Source organism: Arachis stenosperma, chromosome 2 (assembly GCF_014773155.1).
Source record: "Arachis stenosperma cultivar V10309 chromosome 2, arast.V10309.gnm1.PFL2, whole genome shotgun sequence".
Taxonomy (NCBI): domain Eukaryota; kingdom Viridiplantae; phylum Streptophyta; class Magnoliopsida; order Fabales; family Fabaceae; genus Arachis; species Arachis stenosperma.
In genome coordinates this window covers 4,800,417-4,812,073 of record NC_080378.1, presented here as the reverse complement: position 1 = coordinate 4,812,073, position 11,657 = coordinate 4,800,417, and the positions used below count along the sequence as shown (strand labels likewise).

General features: G+C 36.4%; 1 protein-coding gene across 1 annotated transcript; it reads left to right on the top strand.

Annotated features, from left to right (window-relative positions):
• Window positions 1-2,337: 2,337 nt before the first annotated feature.
• On the top strand, window positions 2,338-9,547 carry LOC130960334 (uncharacterized). The gene is made up of 13 exons (XM_057885715.1): window positions 2,338-2,707; window positions 3,275-3,391; window positions 3,915-3,979; window positions 4,154-4,259; window positions 5,069-5,143; window positions 5,588-5,656; window positions 6,448-6,577; window positions 6,677-6,864; window positions 6,961-7,145; window positions 7,378-7,505; window positions 7,624-7,907; window positions 8,002-8,245; window positions 8,574-9,547. The coding sequence occupies exons 1-13, from the start codon at window positions 2,438-2,440 to the stop codon at window positions 9,365-9,367; spliced, it is 2,655 nt and encodes an 884-aa protein (XP_057741698.1). The 5' UTR covers window positions 2,338-2,437; the 3' UTR covers window positions 9,368-9,547.
• Window positions 9,548-11,657: the final 2,110 nt, after the last annotated feature.

The following is an 11,657-nucleotide window of genomic DNA, read 5'->3' as shown; positions in this document are numbered from 1 at the left end:
GGAAAGCGGGGGGAGGAATGCTCGTCCAGAAAAAAGGGGTGGTGACCCTCTACGGCTTGAACTTTGAAGAAGAAGTTTTTGAAGTCGTGGAAAGATTCGTCAAAAAGGGTGAAAATCCTCCGACCTTGAATGGCTCGGAAGGATACCCATTGTTGTTTGTTGTTTAGCCCACTAAAGGGCTTAGTCATATGAAAGAGAAAGAAAAAAAATCCTCAAAGAGGTCGGGAAATCCAGAGCATGGCTTATAAACTGATAAATCTTCAAAAAACCCCAAGAATTGGGGTGAAGCTGAGTAGGGGCAACTTTACAGTGGTGCAAAACGGATATCTCGAAATCGGAGAAAGGAAGAAAAACACCCAAACGGGTGATCATACATTCATACATGAAGAAAAAATGAGGGGCCGCCTCATTAACTCTCCCAAAACAGACCCGGTCTTCAGGACCCGGGGTTATCAGTTCATATTTGGGCTCGTCCTCCTCCGAAGTACAGAGCCTATGATGAGTACGGAGGTGAGTGATGAACTCAGCGTCGACCAACGGTTCCTCCCCAAGAACCGTAACGTCAACCCACTGAGAAAGAACGTCTACAGAAGCCATTTTTTATATAAAGAAAAGTGGCAGAAACCTACAAAAGGGAAAAAGAAAAAGAAAATCAAAAAACACGGCCCCTAAAGAATAGAGATTCGAAACTAGAATCTACAGGCCAACCTATCTACTCAAGACAAAACATGCAAACATAAAGCATGACACGGAAAAAGCAAAACTAACCTTTATCCGAAAATGAAGGTTGGAGAAGAACAGGAATCTTCGAACGCAAGAATGCAGCACGAACAAGATAAGAAGAAGTTTGAAAGATTGCAGAAACGGAAAATGGAAAGAGAGGGAAAGTATTTATAAATAGGCTAGGGGGCATAATGGTAAAAAACGAGGCAGTCATTAATAAGACTGCACCGTTACCAAAGTCCTCAATCCCTAAATGATCCCTCAACGGACACGACGCTTGAATTGACGTAACTGTCAGAAACTAAAGGTCGCGAAAATCACGTCGGTTTCCAAAACCCGTGTTCTTTCAAACAAGTCGACTACGCACCTGAGTTGAATACTTGAACCCAAACTTTAAAGAAAATTTGGGCTCAAGTAGGGGCACTGTTCATACCCTGGCCCAATACAAAGGCCCAGGTCCAACTAAAAGGCCTAATCTAAGGGATTAGAGCCTAGCTAAGTGCCGACCTTCACATAAGAAGTCGGTGTCAACCACGACCTGGTCTGAAGAGGTCGGATGTGAGATTAGCTGGCAGATAAACACCCATTCAAATGGGTAACCGCCCATAAAATCTCTCTAACCGCCTCATAAAGCCACATCTTAACCTCCCCAAGATAATAGGGATGGTTACCACCCTAAAGATACGGCACTACACCAACGGTGGTTATTGGCTCACCACTATAAGTACACTGACACCCCTCAGGTATCTCTAAGTCCAATACTCTCTAAGACCTGCTTACACTCTTGCTAACTTAGGCATCGGAGTGTCTTTGCAGGTACCACCCCCCATCCACACGCGAGCACAAGTCGGGCGGAGCCTCCCGAGTTGCGGACCTACCCGGAGTTCTCCTCCATCACACACTTGGGCCGCCAAACGCCATTCGTCGTATTAATCTCCGGTTACCTACCGTAACAAGATTATTAAATATATTTAATATAAATTACATTGAATATAATTTTTTATTGAGTTAAAATTTTAAATAATTTTCAATTGAATTTCGAATATTTTTATTTTAAAGAGTTAGAATATTTTAATATCACATTTTTCGTATCTTTTTAATTGAGTCTTTGATTTTTTAAATTATAAACCTTATTTATAATTAAGGATAATGTTTTAATACCATCAATTAATCATACATACAAAAATATGGAAACAATTTTATTATCATAATTATAATCTAACTTTATAAATAATACAATAAAATTATATATATATAAATAATATAACTAAATTTTATTTATATCTATAGTCACAATTTATAAATAATATAATCAAATTATATTTATATTTATAATTAAAATATGAATAAAAATATAAAACATTATCATGATAGTTAATTTTTTTCATTCATAATTTCTTTGTTGAAGACCGATTTTCAAAATAATTTGTTAACTAAAAAATGGTTTCGGTAAAAACAATTAAAAGGAAATATTTTTATTTTTTGAAACTTTATTTATATTTTTAAACCTTCCTTTTTCACGTTACAAAATTACAATATTACCCTCAGTCCCTCACTATATGCACCATTTCAGCTGAATTGGAAGATTTTCAGCAACAAAGCTCAAACCTTTTCCCTCTTCCGCCGCACCCCTTTTCCCTCTCATCTTCTTCTTCTTCATCATCATCTTCTTCTTCTTTTTCAAAAACCTTGTAGCTTCTTCCTCTTAGCTCCAATGTCTGCATTCGACTTCATCAATGGCGTGTACGACGCTGCATTCAAGCCACGTTTGCTTCTCTCCATCGTCAGGGACCACCTCCCCGACAGCAAACGACCGTTTTCGAACCATTCTTCTACGGTTTCAAAGGTTGTCTATTTGGTCAAAACGCACCGTCTCCTCTCTGAGTCTTTCACTGATTCCATGGACCCAAAAGTCGTTGAAGCTTGGAAATCAGCTGTTACTACCTGGGTCGAGCGCATTTTGGAACTTCTCGATAGCCCTGTGGTAAAGTTCGTTGCTTTGTTGTTCAATCTTAGTTGGGAGTTGCTTGATCACTTTATTTTTCCTTTCCAGTTTTTGTGTTTGATGAATATATCAGTAGTGTTATTATTATTGTTATTATTTCCAGTTTTTTATTTTAATATTGGGGAAAAGCAGGACTTTTTGATTGACTTAAATGGTTTTCTGTGTTGGTTAGTGGTTACTGCTTGCTGATACATACTTGGTTGCACTTGATTTTTTTTAATGCTTAGGTTTGTTGAGTTGTTTTTTATTTGGCATTGTTATAATTTTTGCTTGTATAGCCAAGCTAAGTTTACTTACTTTGTAATTGAACATGCATCCTTGCTGGGTATTCAGCACAATTTGTGAATTGCATTGCATGATTGCTAATTACTATTTGAGGATTTTAAAGGTGCTTTTGCCAAATTCTTTTGTTAGACACAGTTTGTCATACTGATTATTGGTTCTTTACACTTTAAAGACTTTTTTTTTTGGACTGAAAAAGATAATTATGTTTAGGTGTATCCATTTTGTTTAGTTTGACATTGTTGCACTTGTTTGCTTTTACAGTCAGATAAATGTTGGGTAGGAATCTCTCTGCTTGGGGTTACTTGTCAATTGTGCAGCCCTGTTCGTTTCGTGGAATCCTTCGTTCCGTGGTTTCAGAAGTTGGTGCCTTCTCTACGGGTAACACACGTTTTCATTTTGCATTGTGGTTGTCTTCCAACCTTATTTTGATTTTTCTTCCCCTTTTGGGATGCCAACTGCTATTTATTGCGGGTTTTCTGTCGGTTTAGGTTGTAGATATAATTTGACCTGAATAGTATCACATTGGTGCTCTAAGTCGATGATTTTTGTTTCGATATTACAATCTCTGTATGTTAAACTAAGTACTCTGAATAGATTATGGTTGATGCTATTTCAAACTTAAATATACTATTACTACTCAATTAGTGGTATCTGAAATCCTTTAAGTTCACCTTCTAGATTCATGTCACTGCCAGGTGTTCTAAACACATGGGATTGTATATGTTGTATTTATGCAGTAGAATTCCTGCTTTGAATATTTTCTCATTCATGTGGACTTGATCATATCACCCTCTTTCCGTGTAGCTTTTAAGATCAAGGTTAAAATTGCTGAGATAAATATATATGTTTTAGTTGTGTCATATGCTAGTTTGACATGTTCCATGATATTTGTTTAAAACAGTCACAAGAAGATTCTTCATTCTTGAGGGTGGCTGCATGCGCTTCAATGTCTGATATGTTCGCAAGGTTCGATATTTCTTTTTCTACTCGTATTAATTAGTCCATAACTATTGGTACACAGTGTAGAAATAAACACATAAATTTATCCAATATTTGTTATGTAGAATATTTGGCATCATTTATCAGTGTTATAAATCAAATTGGCACAACCTTTTAGCTGTTTACTCTCTTGTAAATTAGGTTAAGTAAATTTCCCAAGTTCAAGAAAGATGGGACAGCCTGTGCCTCGAAAGTTGTTCAACCTGTTTTGAAGCTGTTAAGTGATTCTAAATCCGATGTTGTATGGGTAAGCTTTACATTTGAATAGTAGTGAATTATTTATTTATACTTTTATTCTTTTGATAAAAAAAAGAATTTCATTAAGATGAGCAGAAAGACATACAAATTGGGGGATAAGGGATTTGCTATACAAAAGCAAATGCAAGATTCCACACAAAATTCATTTGGTTTCTACATGTTGCAGACAAGAAAAAACCAAACAATGGGTGGATTTATATATATTTTGATGTGCTTACGTCATTTCAATAGGTCTATAACAGCAGGTGGAAAAAAACTCTAGATTCCTGAAATAATTCTTAAGGGTAGAATTCTTATTTTGTAATTGTTCTGTTGCTTTGTGCTTATGTGCTTTCAATTACAACATTGGACTTGGATTAACAATATATCCAAAGTTATATAACTGTAGTTTGTGATGATAGGTTGAATCATTTTGTTCATCACATAACAAGTATCATAAATAATATAAACACAAAAAATGAAAGCATTGAACAGTTTTCTTGGGTAGTATTCTTCGTTGCTGAATGAAAATGTGAAAATAACTAATTGGAAAATCCATAACTTCATATCTAAGCAGAGGTATGCTAAGAAATGAAGATATCTTGTCTTAAAATTTGCACATATGATGGATAGTTAAAATTGTTTATTGCTTTGCCTGTGTAAACCTTTGAATGTAGGATATTTCATTTTGTTTGTATGGCCTTGACACCGGACCTTACCTTTTTATGTAATTTTTTTTTTGTATCATTTATTCGGGCATGAATTATCCGGTTTATTTGCTCACGGTGTTGCTCATTGTATGTATTGTGGTGAATGCAGGAGAGCGCAATTAATTTGTTGTGTACCATAATTACGACATTTCAAGCTTCTATTAATCAGAATCATTATGAAAGTGTAAGTTACTACATCCCTTCTAACACTGGTTACATGCTTTATTCTAATGTATATGTAGCTTGAAAAAACTTGACCAGTAAGCATTCAAATTTTGATGATTTTGACAAAAGGACATGATTTCATCAAATAGAATTATGTTTATGAAATAGTTCTAATCCATTTTTATTTTCATATTAAATTTATTGTTAAACAGTTTCCTTTAGATGTTGATTGTGGTTGTGTTTTACACCTGCATATGCATTTATATTGAACTAGATTTTTCTAATCTAATGCAAGATCGTTACATCTCTATGCCTTAAAAGATTAAAACAATTGGTGATGTCATATTTGTATGCGTTTCTGGTTAGCTTGTAGCTTTTATCAGTGGAAAAACTGTACATGAAAAGCATTCGAGTTTTCTTGCTAATGTGTTAATGACTTGATTTGTGATGTGAAATTATGCAGATTGAATGTGCTATTGCTATAAAACTTTTGTCCAAAGAGTCCAACGAATGCAGTGCTGATATTGCAAAGGTGATGGTTTCATCAAATTTCAAAGAGCCTGTTCTATGATATGATTATATTGTAAATATGAGTGCACGGAGGGTATCATGGAAGATTTTTAAGAGGATGTATTTCCCTGCTTATGCTTGTTGCAGCCATTTTTGTGACCTAAGAGTGCCGTAGTTTTTAAGAGAGGAACAGAAAAGGTATCCGGTAGAAGAATCCAAGAAAGATATGTGGTATACGTTTAAAGACATAAGACATAGAGCTTAAATGACAACTATGGCATAGTCAAATACTAAAAACTCAAAAGAAACACCAGAAAACAAAGGACATAGAAGAAGAGAGGTTCATAAGTTGAGTCATAGAGAGGGAATGGAAGAGAGGAACAAACAGAAAAAGAAAAAGAAAAAAAAAAAGAAAACTAATGTTTTGTAACAGAACTGTCTCGAAAAGAGAGGGAAAGTTGGAAAAGCAAAACCACTTGGAGCGGAGAAGGAGGCCCAACTGCGGCGGAAGCAATGCTGTGGCGAAGCTGCCGCGACGGCTTCTTGGCGGGTTCAAAATCCGCCACGCCATTTCGTCATGGCGCTGCCATGACTGCAATTTAGGAAAAAGCAGCCTTTTTGCATTAATATTTCTCCGAGCAGGCGAGCACTCCTTGATGAGTGTCTTCCCCATTTATTTTCATTTTCTAGTTTAATGTCTATTTTGTTCATTAGTTGGCACTTGTTGGAGGAAATTTTCTCTGATAAAGAACAACAAATTTAAATGTTCTTATCCTGATGTATACTGTCTTCTGCTTGGAATTATACATCCAGAAACTTGCATATTGCCTTGCATTGCTTCCGAAATCAAAAGCAGATGAAGAAAGCTGGTCTGTGATGCTGCAGAAGCTCTTGGTTTTGATAAATGATCAATTAAATTTTGCCTTTCAAGGCCTTGAAGAAGGTAGATGTTAGGGTTTGTTGTCCCAGCCTCTTCTCTTTTTTCCTCTCCATAAAACACATTGTTAAAAGCATAGGTCACCATCTTTTCCATGTGCTGCAGCAACCGTGCGTAATCAGATTACTAGATTGCTGGTCTTGCCTGGAAAACCTCTTCCTTCCCCTTTAGGAGGCAATATATTGGCCGAAGAAATTATTAACAGAAAGTGGTCTGAGCAATCTCCAGCATCTGATGTGCCTACACTTATCTTCGCCTGTTGCACGATGCTGACAAGTTCATATCCCGTCAAGGTAATTTGTAGTTTTTTTTTTTCTTTCAATTTTCGTACCTACGATTTGTATTACACTAGTTTTGGAGCAGGCTGATAAAGAGCTATTGATTGTTAGGTAAAAATACCTGTTCGCTTGTTGTTGGCCCTTGCCGAGAGAATGCTAATGGTCAATGGCTCTTTGCCGCAAATGTCATTCCCATTCACGACTGCTAGGCAACAAGAGGACATTTGCTCGGTACTTCCGTCTTTACACTTGTGCAGCCTTGAATTGCTTGATGCTATCATAAAGGCCATGGGAAGGTATGACTGCAACTTTATCGAATAGTATTTTCAGTAATTTATTTTGTTTCTTTCATTATTGACAGCTTTTGTACTGTGTGGTCTTCGTTTTGATAGCTTACTTTGCATTGCTATGGTGTTCTTTGTCCTGTTCACATGCAGACTTCCATATTTTTCGCTCTTGTAGATTCATCGGGTATTTATTTCTTGCGAAAATTCAGAATTTTAATTACTTTCTGTATTTGAATTGCAGTCAACTATTACCACATGCGGGCTCTATTGCTCGTATTATTACAAAGTACTTCAAGGATTGTGCATTGCCAGAGTTAAGGATCAAGTTCTATTCGGTCACACGAACTCTACTCTTATCCATGGGCGTTGGTACAGAAATTTTCTCAATTGAGTTGGCTTTCTACTTTGTTTTTATACTTCTGACGATATACATAACGAATTTACTCTTCGTTTGTAATGGCTTTTACTAACTAACCATCTTGTACAGGAATGGCTATGTACCTTGCACAAGAAGTTGTTAACAATGCATTTTCCGATCTAGAAACCATAGATAATAAAAGTGGTGGAGCATCGAATAGTTCTAATCCAAATGCCTCGGCTGGATCACTGCCAGCACCAAGTCGTAGAAAGAGGAAGCATAAGAATGCAAGTGGTCCTCTTCAGGAGAATGATGATGGTGGTTTGGGAGCAGAAGTTCTCAAGAACAATCCATCGATTCCAATTTCTCTTAGGATAGCCGCTCTTGAGGCGTTAGAGACTCTTATTACTGTGGTATGTTCCTTCGTTAACCTTTTGGCACCTTCAGTGGTTTTTATTACTGTGGTCCGCGCGCTTGAAATTATTCATAATTTATATTTGTACACAGGCTGGCTCTTTAAGATTCGAACCGTGGAGATCGAAAGTTGATGATCTTGTGTTTGCCACCGCGATGGATTCCTTCAAAGAAGAATCAGCAAGTAGCGAAATTAGTGAATTCCAGCAAGAAGAACTTGCTGAACCCATTGCTGATTTGCAGCTTGCTGCATTGCGCGCTCTTTTGGCATCTTTTCTCTCTTTTGCTCGGATTCGGCCTCCATATTTATCTGAGGGTCTCGACCTTTTCCGTAGAGGTACTTCTGGATTTAACTATTGTCTTTATTGATATTCATATCCTTGGTGGTAACTTTAGTTAGCAGCAGCAAAAATAACGAATTTACGTGTCTAAAGAAAAGATTTCATGAGTATTTATTCACACGCATTCCCGTGTTAACAGAGTCTGGGGATGGATTGCATCCAAAGCGTGTAATGTAGGCAGTTTAATCTGATAATTGCATCAGTAGTTGATTCCATATCTTGAACTCGTGACCTCAACCATTGTTCTAAGACTCCTTTTTTGGAATTTAGCAACAATTGTTAATCAGATTTCGACTAACAACCACTTTATTGTAATTTGTGCAGGGAAGCAACAAACAGGGACAAAAGTAGCTGAGTTTTGTATGCATGCACTTTTAGCCTTGGAAGTGCTTATACATCCTAGGGAACTTCCTTTGCCGAATTACGTTTCTACCATTGAAAATGAGCACAATTTCCGAGACGAAAACAGTAGCTGGAGCAACCGAGGCCCGGTTGGTTTTCGACAAGTAGGGTTCGATACTCCCGACACTGTCGATGATTTGTATGCTAAATGGATGGAAAATGCCACCGGAACCGGAACCAGAACCAATGTATCGATACCTAAGAATACAGTACGCACTGACGAGCCTTCTGAGGCCATTAGAGACACCAACCATAATGTGCTTTCCGGGCACCAGCGTTCAGGCACTGAAGTCCAAGAAAGGAATGAGATAGCTGGATCTGACGCCCCGACCAAAACAGATGTTGAAATGAGGGCTGCCGAGGATGAATTTGTTTCCAAGTCGGACAAACCTGTCGAATCCATGATGCAATCTCAGGAACCTGTCTCCAACACCACTATCATCCCCGTAGATCATGAGCCGGTAGCTACCGAGGTGCAACCTGAGAGGATTGTTTCTGACAGCACGACGGCTCACAATGAAGGCAGCAGTCGGATGGAATTAGGCGAAGGAAGCTCGGCTAATAAAGTCTCTGAATCTGCCTCGCCGAAAAGAACACCAGACACTATAATGATTCAGGAATCTGCATTTAAATTGAATCTTGGTGATTCAGTGGCTCATGATGATTTTGATCTTCCTGAAATTGTGGATGCAGACCCAGATACTGATTCTGAGTAAGAAGGGGAAGGTGCATAAGGTAGAAATTTTGGTAGTTTTAAGTTTTATTTATTTTTTTAACGGGTTAAGTAACTTTTGAGTGAGCAAAATAATCAGTAGTTTTTTTCCCCCTACTTTTATTGTAGAAATTTACTTAAAATTTGAGTGAAATTACAGCAACTTACATAAGAATTAAATCTGGCTAAAATATAATGGTAATCATAATAGACTTTATATATTTTTTTGTCTATTCTCATGTTCTAAATTAATATTGAAACTCAACTACATAGACAGTTTTTGGTGCTCCTAAGAGTAAATTGATTTATGTTTCAATCCATCCAATTTTTTATAAGTACACCAATATATAAAAGATGAAGGCTCTCCAATATCTCTTCAACTACATCCACTCAGTTCTAAATCAATCAACACATAATTTAGCTGAAGTTTTAGAGAAAATTTTATTCTATACTACTTTAATTCTTAAATATTCTTTATTAATATTAACTAAACATATTTTAATTCTCTATTTTGATATATTTTATATGAATAGTTGAAATTTTTGGTGATATACATAAACTAAACAAAAAAAAAAAGAACAAGAAAAACAAAGGAACTGTTTTAAATAGAAGGATAGTACCTGTTAAGTAGGGGTGGCAATGGGTAGGGTAGGGTAGGGTTTGAACCCAATCCTAACCCGCGGGTTGAGTTTTTAACTAACGCTCAACCCTACCCTATTCGCGGGTTGAGAAATACCCAACCCTAACCCTATCCGCGCTCAATCCGCGGGTATCCGACCCTACCCGTGGATTGACAAAAAGAAATATTATAATAACACAAATATCTCATAAATAACACAAGTATCTCATACACAACATAACCATCAAATAACACAAGTTATCCTATGAGCATTCAAATAACACAAGTATTCAAACAACACAAATTATCCTACAAATAACACAAGTATGTCATACACAACATAACCATCAAATATTAAATTACACATAAAAGTCTTTGTCTAAGTAAATAACATAAACATAAATAAAATTATTTAATTTCATGTCTCCATGAGCATTTCATTTGTTGCAACAACACCATCACTAGTTTATGACTTCAGATACAGCATCATCATCATCATCATTTGCAGTTTGATAATCAGGTTTTTCCACCTAAAAATCAAAGATAATAAATTTATTTATTAATCAATCAATATATAAATTTAACATTAGCATAAACAAATAGAAAAGTTAAATCATAAATAACCTCTTTGACGATATGCTGCCCACAACCAATTTTGATTACACATAAGAGCTTCCACAGTATCTTCATGAAAACTACCACGATGAGGAGCAATTACTCGACCACTTGTGCTAAAAGAAGACTCAGAAGCAACAGTAGACACAGGGATAGCAAATATATCTCTCGCAATTCTTTGAAGTGTTGGAAATTTAGCCCCATTCACTTTCCACCAAGCTAAAATATCAAAGTCGGCACTCAAAGGATGAACATCTTCCTCTATGTAATGATCAAATTCAGTCTTCACAAATGAACCCTTTCCCCTCTTCTTTTGTCTAATATACAACTGGTAAGCAGCATCATCATCTTGCTCTGCATTCATCTATAGCTCTTGTGTAGAATCCTCAAATGCATTACTTGAATTAGACGGATTTTGTTGGTACTCATGAAGCAAGTCATAGCATATCTGTTTGATCCTCTCAATCTTACTTAAGCACTCATCTTGATTTTGACATAACATTGAGAATTTATACTCAAGCCTAGCAAGCTTATACCTAGGATCTAGAATGACAGCAACACCCATCATGCTATGAATTTCTTTCCAATACTTATCAAATTTTACTCTCATACTACATGTCATATTACTAATCAATGGATTTGGAGAAGCAGACCAATTTTTCAAGGCAACATTTATATCACATACTTTGTTAAAATAAATGTTGGCTGTTAGAACTTGAGTACCAAAAAATAATTGTGTCACATCATAAAACAACTTTAATTTACCACAAATTTCTTTAGCAAGGTCCCATTCCTCATTACTTGGCAAACTTTTGTAATTAGGATCCTTTTGTCTTAATCGAGGAACACATTTCGATATAACCATGCAGTCTCTAACATCACATAAGTAGAGTTCCATCTAGTTGGACAATCAAGAGCTAATTTTTTTGTAAATTGAACATTTGACTTACTACACCAACTCACAAAGGTTTCATGTCTTTTAGGGGTTGAAGTCCAATACACCACACTACCACGAATTTTTTTCACACTTTCCTTAACCAAATTTAGACCATCTTTCACA

Coding starts and splice junctions, on each gene's coding strand:
- LOC130960334 (XM_057885715.1), top strand. CDS start 2,438: ATGTCTGCATTCGACTTCATCAATGGCGTGTACGACGCTGCATTCAAG. Junction 3,980..4,153: donor ATGTCTGATATGTTCGCAAG/GTTCGATATTTC, acceptor CTTGTAAATTAG/GTTAAGTAAATTTCCCAAGT. Junction 6,578..6,676: donor CTTTCAAGGCCTTGAAGAAG/GTAGATGTTAGG, acceptor CATGTGCTGCAG/CAACCGTGCGTAATCAGATT.